General features: G+C 39.3%; 1 protein-coding gene across 1 annotated transcript in view; it reads left to right on the top strand.

Annotated features, from left to right (window-relative positions):
• Positions 1-13,786, top strand: part of LOC107709138 (MKL/myocardin-like protein 2) — a 38,285-nt gene extending 24,499 nt beyond the window's left edge. Inside the window, exons 4-18 of the mRNA XM_016513548.1 lie at positions 81-146; positions 1,510-1,565; positions 1,950-2,025; positions 2,156-2,296; positions 2,459-2,619; positions 2,936-3,057; positions 5,658-5,868; positions 5,947-6,630; positions 6,712-6,831; positions 8,779-8,907; positions 9,105-9,239; positions 9,857-9,917; positions 9,991-10,124; positions 12,503-12,746; positions 12,825-13,786. Of these exons, the coding sequence (XP_016369034.1) occupies positions 81-146; positions 1,510-1,565; positions 1,950-2,025; positions 2,156-2,296; positions 2,459-2,619; positions 2,936-3,057; positions 5,658-5,868; positions 5,947-6,630; positions 6,712-6,831; positions 8,779-8,907; positions 9,105-9,239; positions 9,857-9,917; positions 9,991-10,124; positions 12,503-12,746; positions 12,825-13,285 (2,801 nt within the window). The 3' untranslated portion in view covers positions 13,286-13,786. The remainder of the gene's footprint in view (positions 1-80; positions 147-1,509; positions 1,566-1,949; positions 2,026-2,155; positions 2,297-2,458; positions 2,620-2,935; positions 3,058-5,657; positions 5,869-5,946; positions 6,631-6,711; positions 6,832-8,778; positions 8,908-9,104; positions 9,240-9,856; positions 9,918-9,990; positions 10,125-12,502; positions 12,747-12,824) is intronic.
• Positions 13,787-15,718: the final 1,932 nt, after the last annotated feature.

The raw sequence follows: 15,718 nt of genomic DNA, 5'->3' as shown, positions 1-15,718 counted from the left end.
TGTATTTAGTACCATCTCAGAAAGCATTAAAAGTAGAAACTCACCAAAGTTAAATTTTTCTGTTTTTGCTTCCTCCACAGTGCTTCAGTTAAGACTCCAGCAGAGGCGCACACGCGAGCAGCTCGCAGACCAGGGCATCATGCCACGTGAGTATGCTTGCTTCATGGAAACATAATGCTCAAATGTCAACTATTAATGTTTAGACAAATTCAGCCTACATGCAGTGGACTTTCATGAAGTAATCCTTTGAGACCAAAACAATATGTTAGTCAAATGATCTGCTTCCTTGTTATTTTAACTCCTAATCCAGCATCATTAACCAAGTGCCGCTCACATTATCACCTAAGCTCTGCGCACACACACTGTACTTATTCTTCATAAAGTGGAACACATTTACCTCCAGCCACAGTTTTTTTTGACGGCGGGGGGACTTAGTAAGATATGTATGTTAGTAAGGAGAGCAGTTCTAATAAAAGAAAGCGTCTGTTGAGGATACCAACTGATAAGGAAGGAGAGATAGAACAATGGTGTGACTGATGTCTGTCTGAAACAGCGGGAGCTGTCCTGCTTTCTCAGTGCTTGCCGTCTGTATAGGGCCCCTAACGTCATGGTCCAAGCTCCAAGAGTAACAAGAGTGAGTCAGCGACTGGGCCTGCACTTTTGCACAGCAAGACCTGTGGTTACCTCCCGGGCTTTAGTCAATGCTTAATGGCCGCAAAGACCAAATTTTGCATTCTTTAATCATATTAAAGTCAGGATTATAACTTTCCTGAAAGTGTTGTTGTTAGTGCAGCAGACTGCTTAAGAGGCCACATTTGGTTAGTGATATACGACTAATCAGGGTAAACAAAAGTTGCCTTTGCTAATCAAACCACGGCAACTGTCAGAGTGCTCATTTCCTGTTGACCATGGATGCAGATGACCGTTCAACACCCACTTAAATACACCTAGCAGAAATGTTTCTTTGATGTACAGTATTTGTTTATGAAAACATGAAATATTTGTAATAAATATTTTGGTCTTCAAGTAAAAAAAAAATGTAAACAAAATTTAAATATTTAAAAAATATTCCAAAATGGTTAAAATGTGATTTACTCAAAAGAAAATTACATAAAATTATTAGACTTGTTTTCAGAGAATATATCTTGAATTAATTTTATTTTTCTTGACCCATTGGCAGATTGACTTTATGACTTTTATGCATAAATCTAACAAAATAGTTTTAGTTTATAAATTGTCAAGCACACATTCTCTAAAGTGGGTCAAAATGCTGACTTTCTAGTTCAGCTTCAGTAGATAAGACAATCTTAGGTTTTCCTTTAGGGTATAACTGCATGAACTTTGCTTTAAGCATAAGTTCTTTAGCACACAGTAGTTAAACACAGCAAAATGTTTTAAAAAAAGCTTTGTGCCACATAGACGTGATGTATTATATAATGGGATATATTATATAATGTCATTTGACTTCTTGTTTTTAAATGAAGGCATTGAATATATTTTTCTTTCCAGCGCTGAAAACACCTGGAGCTTTTCACGGGCAACTCAGAAGTCTGGAGAGGGCAAGGGTAAAACTCAAACGCTCAGAAACATTCCTACACTTTGCAATATCTATTATTAGTGAACTGGCCTTTACACCGGTTTAGTAATATAATGTTATGGAAAAATCACAACAATACTATTAAATGTGTTGTGTATCATCATTTAATGTGCTAAAGTCATGAGATTGCGTAATGAAATTCAAGTTTTGATTACATTAATCTATTATACTGAATTAATTAATTACATAATATATTATACTTTATGTTGGCCATCAGCCACTTTGTTTTCTAGAAATCAACATTTGTCGGTTACTAGAGTGCTATGAGAACAATAACATGTTGAGATGTATTTTACACAAATTCTTAATTCATTTACTCAATTCATATATATTGCATTGTCATCATATACAGACTGTGAATTTCCTGAAGCATAAAATCCGCAGCAGACCTGACCGCGCTGAACTTGTTCGAATGCACATTTTACAAGGTACGCATCTGAACAAACAGATGTGATTTTTAGCTCTTAAAAGCATTGTCAGAGTCTTTTGTTTCACATCCTCGATACTTAATTTATCATGCATCTTTAGTATGGTCTGAAGTTGTTCTATGTATTTCAGAAACCCATGCAGAGCCTTCTTTGCAAGCCACTCAGATGAAACTAAAGAGGGCACGTCTAGCAGATGACCTCAATGAGAAGATTGCACAGAGGCCTGGACCAATGGAACTGGTGGAGAAGAACATTCTGCCTGTTGACATTGGTAAAAACAATGAAATATTGTATTATCTTCACGCTTAATCATCAGATTTACTGGAATTTACATGGAAATTAAATCACTATCACTAATTTGTTTTGTTTTGTGGGTTTGTTGCTTGTTTGTTTGGGTTTTTATTTTGTGTTGGTTTTGTTTTGGACACTGCAGTTGGAGGACTGGATGTTTATAACTTCAATGAGGACAGCAGTGAAGCTCTGTCTCCAGAGCAGCCAGCTAGTCATGAGTCTCAAGGCTCTGCATGTTCTCCTGTAGAAGCCAGACTGCCTGATCCATCCTCTGTTTCGCCTCCGACTGGCTCCAAACTCCAGGTCAGCATCTTAACAGTCCCTAGTTTCACATCCAGACTGATAACTGGTTCAGGTATATTCAGTTCTAATATTTACAGTTAGCTTATGATAAAAAAAAAAGGTTTGACAGAGAATGCTTTCATTAAAGCACATGAAGTGATAATTCACTGACAAAGCTCTCCAGAAGAGCCAAGTAGTGTCTACATCTATGTTTTCTCTACAAATTATCCAGACATCAGCCTTGTGTTGCTGGTTAGATTTATACACCTCTGTCGCTTCTCATTGCCATATGACTTTTAATCTCTTTTTATCTCAATTGTGTCCACCTACAACCCAGAGTCCAGACTTCCTGAACAGAACATCAGCAGAAGATGGCCGAGTAATGACTGCCACTCAGCTAGTCACTGCTGCTACTCCCACAAAGCCAGCACCCACCCTTGTGAAGGTAAACCATATTTCCTAACCACAGTGATGTCATTTCCTGCCAATGTTTATTTTCTCCTCTGAGATAATGGTCAGTGACTCATAGTATTACTGGCTAATTTCAAAATAGCAACTCCAGCTAGATAATGAAATATAGCATACTGACTGTGAAAGAGGGAATAAAGTGATCATGCTGCATTACAGTCAGACATAAACTAAAAAAAAAAAAAACTAAGCTGAAAATAGATTTTAAATCTGATGCTAAAGAGTTATTGCCAATAGAGATCGACTGATATATCGATTTACCGATATTTTTCCCGATATTTAAGCATTTTACCATAATCGGATATCGGTTTTGTAATATCGGATTCACCGATAAACGCCGCCATCTTGTGGGTGTTTTGAGAATTGCGCAGGATCGCCAGCTTGCGATTGGGTCTGCGGGAGTTTGGGCGGGACTTTGATACCGCGGCTCCACCTCATGATCACTACTGCGCTGACTCGGGCTCCAAATGAAACGCAACTCCGGAGACTCGGAAACCATTGTGCTGCTTAATATTTTTGTGGACACTGTGAAAAGAACAGCATTTATTATAAGCATCTTTACTTTCACTTTTGATCAATTTAATGCATCCTTGCTGAATAAAAGTATTAATATCTTTTTTTTTAATTGTACTGACCCTAAACATTTGAACAGTAGTATAAATCTTTTGTAAAAAAATTTTAAAAAAATTTAAAAAGTGTACCACAGTGTAAAGACAGGAAAATAGTAGAGCTGTTGTTTGTCACTCTAAACAGCTTGTTTAGAATGACTTGTCAAAGGTACCTTAGGCAAAGTTAGTTTCAGAAGAGCAGCAGATGCAGAGCTAGAAGTGCTAGCAGCTGTCTTCTGTCTTCAATTGGAGGTTAAATGAAACATTCACACTCATAATGCGGAGAAGAACAAACTGAAGCTGGGAACATAGAAACAGGAGTCAGGCAATAACTTGTGCATTTATCATAATCCATGCCTTCAAAGCATACTCCGCATATTTACTCCATGACAGAGGGTCACTCACTACTCTCCCAGTGGTGCTTCGGGAACCTGCTCACACAAGCCAGCTTGAAATGGTGTGTTATTACATCCTGATGACTTTCAACTCCCTTCCTCAGAAGCCAAACCATTTTCATGTGTATCCTGTGACTCAATATTTAGGAACAATGAGGGTCATGTCCCTCCACGCATCCTGTTTCCTCTTCCTGTAATTTTAGGTAGATGTTCATACAAGTCCCACCTATTCAGTTTTGCCCACAAATCTCTGAGCTCCTGGTATTCTCAGAGTGCTGACACCTCTGTTAGCAAGAGAACTAGGCTAGTTGAAATTAATATATAATATAATGATACAACATGACTATCTCTGAATGTCATATTTTGTTTGTATCTAGATTCTAGACACACAGGAACAAATTTCATTATTGATTATTTGGTAAACTTAATGAAAAACAAATTTTTGGGGGGACAAATACTTTGCTGGAAGAAAAGTGGACAGCTCAAGCTATCCAAAGCACAAGGCAACTTTATTTGATGCTAGATGTGTGTGCTGTTTAATGCGCTTGAGAAGTGTATTACTCCAATACATAACTTACATTTTATAGCTTCATTTTGCAATTGTAAATGTTGCAAATTGAGTATTTGCATTTTGCAAAAAGTCTTGAATGCACATCAAGCAGACTGATAATATAATTTTGACTAAAATATTAAATTAATTTTGACAAAATATTTTGTTGTTAATTTAGCTTTATATTGATTTTAATTAAAACTTTAAGTGAAATCATATTTTAACACAATACAATTTTTATGAGAGACATGAGAAGTCCATTATATTCATAGAATAAATAAATGTCAGTAATGTGTTCAGAAGAATGAATATGTGTTCTTGCAGAACATTATACCTCTTGTATTATTATTATTATTATTGTGAATATTTACTGATTTAAGCTGTATGCTTTTATGCACATTAATGTGTAGCATAGCCTACAATTATACATTTATATTTGTTTTGTATAGCCTTCAATTTGCACATTATTTTGGAGGAGAATATTGAGCAGGGAATGGAATGCTATATATTTTTCCAATATATACAAAAATAGCCATAAAACGTGCTGTGCATCAACTTGTCAAAAGTTTCATGTTACAACATTGCACATAACCTAAGTAACTCTGTAGTTGGCACTTCGCTTTATAGAGTTCAATGCCTTGGGGAACACTGGCACTTTGTGCACATGACATAAAAACATAATGCTAGTTCCCCTTGTGTAATGTCATCTCAGTTGAGTCATTGGTTACGGACCAGTGCAATTGCATATTATTCTGATATATCAGTTTCCGCTCTTGACACTAAAAGGATTTACTGTGAGCCTGATTGCTTTGCAGCAGAAGTATGCAACTCAGAAAAGAATGTGAATGTTGTGTGCTATGAGCGATTGCCTCTAAATAATGGTTTCACCTATTAATCTTGTCTAACAGACCTGTCATCACCCCAGCCGTGGTACGGCAGTTCCTCACATTATTTCCCATTTTGGCTCCTGTTGCCGCAAGATAGACCTCTGCTTCTATTGTGTAGAAAAGCTGTTTATTGTGAATAATGAGGGAACAGGAAGCTCCCGTTGCATTTAAAATCCCTCATACTCCTCTACAGGCCAGTAGCTGAGATTCAGAACAGCTGCCCCAACATCAACCTAAGCACCAGCCCTTGTCTTCCCACTCCCATTATGGTATCTCTGCCCAATGCGGCTCCTTCACATCCCAACAACACTGTGACCGGTCGTAAAACCGGGTCGCTGCCTACCAACCTAGATGAGATGAAGGTGGGTAATATGCTTATTTATTTCCTGCTCCTAGAATACATAAGTATGCAGAGGTACAGCTGTTCTTTGGTCCTCTAGGTGGCTGAGCTTAAGATGGAGTTGAAATTGCGTGGACTCCCTGTGTCCGGCACAAAGACAGATCTCATAGAAAGGCTTAAAGCCCACCAGGAGAGCTCTCAATCTGCTACAACCATGGATACAAACATCTCCAAAGCTCCTCTACAGCCTGACAGCATGAGCACAACTCCCCCCATTTCTCCTGAGCAGTCAGAGGCCTCCTACATCAGTATGGAGGACAGCAGAGACAGTCCCACCAAAGCTCTATGCATGTTGTCTCCAGTCCATCCACCAGCAGGCACTTCACCCCTCAAACCCACACCTGAAGACATGACCATGGACATCAAGGTGTCCGAAAAAGACCAGCGCCTTCACGAGAAGGAGTGTCAGATTGAGGAACTCATGCGTAAGCTGGAGCAGGAGCAGCGGCTGGTGGAGGAGCTGAAGATGCAGCTGGAGGTAGAGAAAAGGAGTCAGCAGGGCGGAGGGCAGAGCTGCAACTCCAAGCAGAGTCCCCTGCCACAAACTACAGGTGTGAAACAGGAAGAGCCACATGCTCAGCTGCACCACACCCCAGTCCAGCAGTTCTATATCAACACCCATCAAGTCCCACAAGTGCTGCATCAGAAGACACTGATTAACACTCAGCCTGCCACACAAATCCTGCTGCCTATCAGCCGGCCCAACAACCCCATCAGCACACAGGTCTCTTAACATTCATGATATTCCAGTTCTATTTACAGTGAAGAAAATGTATAAAATTGCAATTTCTTATACTTTTTGCAGGTGCAGACCATTCTCCAACCAACATTGCCCAGCATAATACAAACACCACTTCTGCAAACACAGACGTCCAACAACACAATGTTACAACAGCATTCAAGTCAGACGCCATCTCCACCTCAAGTGAGCAAACCTCTTCTTTGTGATTTACATCTAGTGAATGATCAAATGGGTGAAATCTTGAAGACATTGAAGAGGGGTCCATATCCATGTCTAGAGACAGAGTTATAGAAGTTTAGGGGTGGGTGCTTTTGATTTGGACCAGTAAGCAACCACTTACACACACAACCATCCATTCAGAACACCCTACCGACTGCATGGATAGCAGTGCACTATCAAACACTCTATAAACATCTTTAAAATTCTATAGCAACGTCTTTGCAACCACCTTGAACACCCTAACAACTGCATGGTAAAGAACATGATACACCAAGCTGACAGTCCATCTGGGGCCAGTGTCAGGCTGTCATTGAGCAGCTTTTCGGCCGATTGAGCATGTTGAATTTGTAGCATAGTCCATTAGTGTGAGAACATTCAGATTGGCTGTTCAGCTTATGCTGGGTTCACACTGCACGATTTTAGACCTGATTTTCACTCGCTGACAAATCGGTGTTCGTTCATGCGAGTGGCAGTCACGTAGTGTTATCAAAGATGCGATCTGAGAGAAGTGCCGATGCGTCACTGATGCCTGTGAGATTTTTGGCATGCTAAATATTTGGACCTGTCAGTGATTCACACACATTGCAGTGTAAAATCTGTTTTGACTGGAAATTACTTTGGCGACTACCTACAGCCAATGAGAGAGCAAGATACGGGGCAAGGGAAAGTTCAGGGGGAGGAGTCATAATAGACCTGCAAGAGAACATCAGCAAGCAACCATTTTCTCCTTCATATACGTCTTTGTTTATTTTTTATTTTTTCACTGCAAATAAGTGTACAGACAACTTGGATTGCAGGTTTTTTGCGGGCAACCGTTTTTGACAGGAATAAATCCATGCTCGTGTGAGAATGCCTGCCTCTCGCGTGATCTTACGTATCAATTCTCGCGTGTGTTTGGTTGTGAAACAGTAGACAAGGCAGAGTTGTCTGCGATTCTTGCTATTGAAAAGTTGTGTAATGTGTGACCCCCCGTCGTGTAGTGTGCACACAACAACAACTTGATGGTACTCCAGACAGGCAATGATCCGACGTCTTTAAAAATCGTGCAGTGTGAACTCTGCATTGGCGAACAAGAAGAAAAATGGAAGTGATGAACACAAGCAAACGGGAGACTTGGTATGTGGTTTGTATATTCACCGTCCCAGCTCTTCAGGTTTCCCTTTTGGAATGACTAATACAGATTGCTGCCATCTGCTGGCATGGAGAGTAATTTCCTCTTTAGCAGGCTCAGAACATATGTGCTTGTTGAACATTGGCTATAGTCTTTGCGTCGTGTTCAAGTGCAACTTTTCGGCCCAGACGCAGGGCAACATCACAGCTGGCACTAATTATATGAGCTACTGTAGACATACAAGGTAATTACGATATCCATTATGCACAATTTTAATTGAAAAGACACCACAAATCACAAATAATATTTTACTTTGTAATTGTTGTATTAATGCTTTTATTTTACTGCAAAGTAATACACCATATGATCTGAGTTGTGTTGTTATTCTTGTATACTTTAGGGTACTTGTAGATCTTGACCTTTCCTCTTGCTTTTAATGTTCCCGCACTTCATAAATCCCGTTCAGCTCACTATTGTGATGACAAGGCCCAGACGCATTTCTCTCTGATTTGGCACGTAGGTTGAAATGGAAAGCCTTTCTGAGGCGTGCAATGTGTTCTGTGCTTATCTCTGATGTTGTCCTGGCAATAGCAGTTGAGTTCAGGTGATACATTACCCTCTTAACAACATCAAACACAGACATGACTAAATAGGTGAAAGAAATGGAGAGCACAGAGAAAATCAGAAAGAGCACTTATCACTAAGACAGAGTTGGTTCGAGAACAAAAGGCCTGTGTTTACACACTGATATTTCTTACACCACGTACTGGGCCTAAAGCTGCCTTCCTTGCGTTTTACAGGCTTTACCCATGTGTGGAAGCTCGTCTTCTGGGTTTGAGTACAGGCAGCACCAGAACCAGCCCATGACAGACATGCCCCAGTGCTTTCTCAACAACTCACCCAGACACACAAATGGACCCATTAACAAAGTAAGACAAGCTGACCTCTGTTGCATATGCAAGTACATGAACACAAATTCTCCTAGCTAGCACAAGCTACTTTTCAAGCTTTAACGAGCTCAAAAAATGGTTTAGAACTCGTAACGCAATACAAGCACACATTGCTTACTCAGTTTTGCCACAAGGGCCGGCTATTACACAGTTTGAAAATTATATGTTTTGTTCAGCCTCCCTCGCCCTGTCAGCTCAACTATATCTTCCAGCCATTGACGTTCCCCAATCACCATAGCCCAAAGAGCAAAGACCCACCCCGTTACGAGGAGGCCGTCAAACAGACCAGAGGTCTACAAGCCACAGTGCAGGTAATTTAAAGTTAAGCCCAAAGTATACTTCAGTTTTGACAGCTGAACAGATAGCCTTTCGAAGTATGCACTACTTGATAGCACTCGAACACGTGAGCACTCAAAAGTTTAATCTTTATTCAATGTCTGCAACATTTCTCTCCAGAAGTTATGACTAATAAAAATGTCTTTGTACTCATTTAAACTAAGAGTTGCGGGTATTTCTTAACCTGCTCGTCAACGCTGGTGTCTTTTGTTGTTAATGTCTCTAGTAGTTTGTTGTTGTGGTTCTGTCTTTTCCATTTCTTTTTCAAAAATGAAACAATAGTGGTGCCACCTTGTGGACAGATGAATTAGTGCAAGAATACAGAGTACTCCGTTGGAAAATATGTTGATGATGAAATTTATGGCATATATACTGTACGCATACCCTGATATATGCATAAAAACCGAAGAATGCTCTGGGATTTAGGTTAACAGACATTCCCTATCATAAATACGATTTATCTCTGTCATTCATGTGCTCAGAATTCAAATATTTCGAACTCCATTTGAATGGCACAGTACTAATATTACATACTTTGTCATCTATTTTGAACACTTTCTGTTGTCTTAATACCTTGTATTCTTCCATAAAGGTTCCCACTGCTACCAGTCAGCACATGGACGATTTGTTTGATGTTTTGATCGAGAGTGGAGGTGAGAAAAGTCAAAACGGGTCTTTGATTTCAGCTAGATTTGTAGAACTAAACCATTTTCTTTGCTTTCCCAGAAATATCCCCTCTATCTAGACAGGATCCTTCTCTGGACAAACTTCTTCCAGTGACAGCAAACATCACCACCCTGCCCATCAACACGGTGCTGTCTCGAGAAGAAAAAGCATCCAAGTTTGGAACAACATGGAAGGTGAGTAAATATTGATATTTAACTACAGAGTTTGCGATTGTCAGACATTTGTGATGGAAAAATTGTGCCATGGTAATTGTTACAAATGTGATGTCATCTTCATTGAAGGAACCTGTTTAATGGCTTATGTCCATTCACTACCACCTGCCATGGTCAATGAGCTGTTAATCGTTGCATTAGGGTACTTGAAATTGTGGCAGCTAAATAATAGCATTCAATTTCTAAACATTCGAAATCATCCAGTGCATGGACTGGGAAAAGGCCAGAGCGAGTTTGTTTACCAATCCCACATGGGGCCAAAGAGAGGGAGGGAGATAGGCACACAAATGCCTGACTAGGGGCCATTATTATCCCTATCAAAAGAGTAGAGCTAGAGATATTCAGCTCTTGCATTCTGAACTGCCACTGTTGCGTGTCTGGTCCTGTTTAGTGTTGTTTCTTTGGTCAAGTGAAATTTCCATATTCAGATGAGGCGATCAGAATTACATCAGAGAGCAGCTGCGTTTTGAGTGGTCAGACTCTTTACTGCTGTACAGTAGATGTTTGTTTTGGATGCAGTTAAACTGCTGAGGCCCAGATTCAGTATATTTCACAGAATTTGAGCTTCTTTCTTTATAACCACTGAAATACAGATAGCTGGCAGGTCATTTGCCTTTGTTAATGTACCTAAACCTCATCTACTCAGTTATTTGCAAGAATGGGTTCGTTTTCAGTCAAATTGTCTTTTAGATTATTTTTCTATAAAATGTGACATTGTAGTCACATCTGCTGGAACGTTTTGAAACAGACAGCTGAATGAATTTCTTATCACCACTCCCTTCAGATGTTTCACTATGAAATGTTTTTCTTCAGTGTTTGGCAGATGAAATAGCAGATTTCTCTTTAGACACTATGTGAAAATATGCCAGACATGCCAAATAGTGCACTTACTTGACCTCGGACTGAACTCATTGACAATCAGTTCCTTATCCAAACATGTTGTCAAAAAGAATGTATTTCTATATTTAGAAATGTAATTTTTAAAGGGATTCCATAGTTCTGTCTCTATCAGAGACCCAAAAACATACAATTTTTCTGCATTTATGCAGTTCTCACATATATTTTTATCACGTTTTATGGCTCTATATATATTTTTTAGTGTAAAATAAGACCTGCGGTGGAGTAAAATCCTATCGCAAGACCTGTAAACCTGTAAAGACTATTAGGAGTTGTGTGCCTGTTTTTTTTACAACATGCCTATCTAAGTAATTGCTCTGTTATGAAGAGGTAAAGAGGAGAACTATTTGAAATTTTACTGACCCTTTGAAGTGTGATGTTGATTGTATGCCTCATATTTTGCACGGTGTATATATTTTTACAATATACATTTTATACAAATGTATTTGTGCAACTGTAAATAATGTTTTGAGGTTATCTTTGTACATATCTTTATTGTATATACAGCCTTTTATCATTAAAATGTTTCTGTATTTGAAACCATTGAAATGTACTTGTTTGGCCTTCCAAAGGCCCCACATAACCTTACTTATGATACAAAGAAAGCTAACAACACAATAAATAGACTTATCATTTGACAATTTAGCAAAGACAATATATCTCAAAGACAAGTTTGCAATTTATAACCTACAAAACAAGCTAAAATAATTTAGAATTGCTTTTAATCAGCTGAAGAACTCGTACTCTACTACATACTTCAAACAGAATCAGGCATTTGGTGACAAAGTATTGCCAGGGTTTCTGCAGATTTTATAAAGGTGAATTTAAGACTTTTTAAGACGAAGTAAAGAAACTTTTAAGGAATAAATTGAAGGGAACACAATATGTCCATGTTTTCCCAATGTAAATGTCTAGCAGTAGCAGAAAATGGCTTGTATTAGCAATACTTCAAAGTTTGAAAATACAGCTTCCAACTGATCTCCATAACTAAATAAAAAAAAAAAAAAAAAAAAAGCAATAAACAATAGGCAAGACTAATCAAAAGCGATTAGTTTTTTGACATTGTATTATACTTTTTGACAGGGGCATCATGCACTCATTATTTTTGAGCACTTATATAGCACTTATGTTCTTGTTTTATTTTTATTTTTTTCCTTTGTATGATTTCTTGGACTCCACTGATTTACAGTTACACTGGGACTGAGCTCACAAATGGATGGAGATTGGAGACATTCTGAAAAGATCTGCGGTGCGCAGTCGGACACTTATTTGTGGTTCTGTCTTTTCCATTTCTTTTTCAAAAATGAAACAATAGTGGTGCCACCTTGTGGACAGATGAATTAGTGCAAGAATACAGAGTACTCCGTTGGAAAATATGTTGATGATGAAATTTATGGCATATATACTGTACGCATACCCTGATATATGCATAAAAACCGAAGAATGCTCTGGGATTTAGGTTAACAGACATTCCCTATCATAAATACGATTTATCTCTGTCATTCATGTGCTCAGAATTCAAATATTTCGAACTCCATTTGAATGGCACAGTACTAATATTACATACTTTGTCATCTATTTTGAACACTTTCTGTTGTCTTAATACCTTGTATTCTTCCATAAAGGTTCCTACTGCTACCAGTCAGCACATGGACGATTTGTTTGACGTTTTGATCGAGAGTGGAGGTGAGAAAAGACCAAACAGCTCTTTGATTTCAGCTACAATAGGTTTCTATAACTAAACCGTTTTTTGTGCTTTCCCAGAAATATCCCCTCTATCTAGACAGGATCCTTCTCTGGACAAACTTCTTCCAGTGACAGCAAACATCACCACCCTGCCCATCAACACGGTGCTGTCTCGTCCTCCCCCGCAGATACATGTTGCCCGCACACCCAACCAAACCCAAGCACCTTCATCCAGCCTGGTGGCTCTGGCCTCCGATAACCAGTTGGAGGCCCTGCTGGAGGACGCTGAGCCACGGACCCTGAGAATGATGGAGGAGCTTAAAAACCAGCTGCTGGAGCGGCCCCACTCCCCAATGGACACTTCAGATCTGACCTTCACCGACACGCCGCCTTCCGCCCTCCCTCTACAAGATGCAGGTCTCGACAACATGGAATGGTTGGACCTTACGATTCCAGGACCTGCTGGTATCTGCTCACCGACTGCAGTCTTTTCATCTGATTTCTTGGACTCCACTGATTTACAGTTACACTGGGACTGAGCTCACAAATGGATGGAGATTGGAGACATTCTGAAAAGATCTGCGGTGCGCAGTCGGACACTTATAGAGCTCAGTTGTTCAGACTTCTTGGGTTCCGAGGATCTGTGTGCAAACCACTCATAGTGTAGCATCAGCTTTTCTCAATTGTGCCTATACATGCAGGTTTGTGTACTGCTTTTGTCACCAACACCTTTTTCAAGGCAGAAGAAGAATGTAGAGACACTTTTTTTCACCTGTATATTTAGGCAGTCCTTTTGTCCATAAAAATAATTGGGATCCGAACTTTCAAGCTCCAAAAAGTACATAAAGGTAGCATGAAATTAGTCCATATGACTTGACTGGTATATTCAAAGTCTTCTAACGCATCACAATCACTTTCTATGTTGAAAAGATCAAACTTTTAAATCTTTTTTCACTCTCAAACCACACCAAAACATTCAACAATGCACAGACTAAATTAAATTTGGCTTCAAGAACCTTAAAGTTGGCATGAAATTAAAACCACATAGTTGATCTATAGTGGGCGATGGTCAAAGTAGCCTAATAATGTAGTATTAACTATGCATAAAAACCGGTTTACTTAAAGGGTTATTTCACCCAAAAGTGAAAATTAGACTGTGTTTTACTCACCCTCGAAGCATCCTAGGTGTATATGACTTTCTTCTTTCAGACGAATCCAGTCGGAGTTATATTAAAAATGGTCCTGGCTATTCCAAGCTCTATCATTGCAGTATGCGGGTGTTGCAGTTGAACAGTCCACAAGTCGTCAAAAAAAGCGCGTGCAATCATAATTAAACATGCCGGCGGAAGGCGTATGACGTAAGCGCAGCGAGCGCGCCACTTTATAGATTATGTTAGTTGATCTATAGTGGGCGATGGTCAAAGTAGCCTAATAATGTAGTATTAACTATGCATAAAAACCGGTTTACTTAAAGGGTTATTTCACCCAAAAGTGAAAATTAGACTGTGTTTTACTCACCCTCGAAGCATCCTAGGTGTATATGACTTTCTTCTTTCAGACGAATCCAGTCGGAGTTATACCAAGCTCTATCATTGCAGTATGCGGGTGTTGCAGTTGAACAGTCCACAAGTCGTCAAATAAAGTGCGCACATCCATAATAAAACGTGCCGCACAAGGCTCCGAAGGCCTCCTGTAGCGAATCCATGCGTTTTTGTAAGAAAAATATCCATATTTCAAACGTAATAAACACTTTTCTCTCACTTCCGGTATCTGTCATAAACGGACCAGCGGATGACGCAGCAGTGAGCGCGCCTCTGAGGTCTGCTAGGAAGCAGTTTCCTTACTTTAGCAAAGGAAAACCAGTCTCCTCTTAGTTTATTTCGAAATCCTCTGACATTTTTCTTTATAAATCCTCGTTTTGTGCTTCTAATTAGTGTTCGGCGTTTTGTTTTGTTCTCTCTTGCATTGGTCACCAATCAAGCAACGCCGACGTGCTTTCATTGTACAGAAAAAGAGCAAAGAACATTTACATTATCAAAAAACATTTTCACTGACAGTCTAGAGTTCAAGCACTCTCAAAAACTCCTGTTAAAATCACTGAAGCTGTTTACACTGTGAAATTAATATCTTACCGATTCATACACACATCTGCACTTTGTTGTTTCTAACTAAAGAATTCGCCAGAAAGAGGTATTCAAGCAGCGAGCGAGTGAAGAAAACACCGGCATTTTAGCGATGACTCATCAGAGTACCTCTGATTGGCCATTGCATTCATAAACTCAACAGCATCGTGTGTGATTGGTTAATGTGCAGTGCTGGCTCAGTGCCAACCAGCGAACGCAGATTTGAATTTAGCAGATGATGATATGATGCGCTGAACGATTTAATCACGCTGGTGTGATTGTATCAAATATAGAAAATATTCGGCTATTTTTTTGTCTTTTGGAAGCTGCATTCAAAATCCACTTGGCTCAGAAATCTGAGGGGGCACGGCACAAGGTCGAAACGTTTTGAATACCTTCAGGGCATGGTGCCGAAAACATATACCGAGTTTTGTAATGATACGCTAATGCATTCGTAAAATATAGCATTTTACATCTAAATTCAAAATGGCCAACGTGGGAAAATTAGGTATAGATTAACTTGGTATGCTGCACCAAATCTAAAGAGAGAGTCTTGGTCTTGGTTTTTGGCCAAACCATTCAGAAGTTATAAGCAAAAAATATCAATTTCATCATATCTCCTGACCACTAGGTGGCACTGTGCCGAAACAGGTATCCTCAGGTCATGGTTGCAGTGTTGCCAGACGTACGATAATTATCGTATTTGTACAATAATTTTGACCTCTGTACGATGTATGATCAATAATGAAAAAAAATCCCATAATGTACGATAATTTCATAATTTTATGACAATTCAAATTATGGTAGTTGTAGTCATAGGGCTTCTATATTCATACACGAAATCGGCTC

This window comes from Sinocyclocheilus rhinocerous, unplaced genomic scaffold, assembly GCF_001515625.1.
Source record: "Sinocyclocheilus rhinocerous isolate Xijiao unplaced genomic scaffold, SAMN03320098_v1.1 scaffold5223, whole genome shotgun sequence".
Classification (NCBI taxonomy): domain Eukaryota; kingdom Metazoa; phylum Chordata; class Actinopteri; order Cypriniformes; family Cyprinidae; genus Sinocyclocheilus; species Sinocyclocheilus rhinocerous.
Note: the sequence above shows the minus strand (reverse complement) of the source record. Positions and strands in the feature narration are given on the sequence as shown.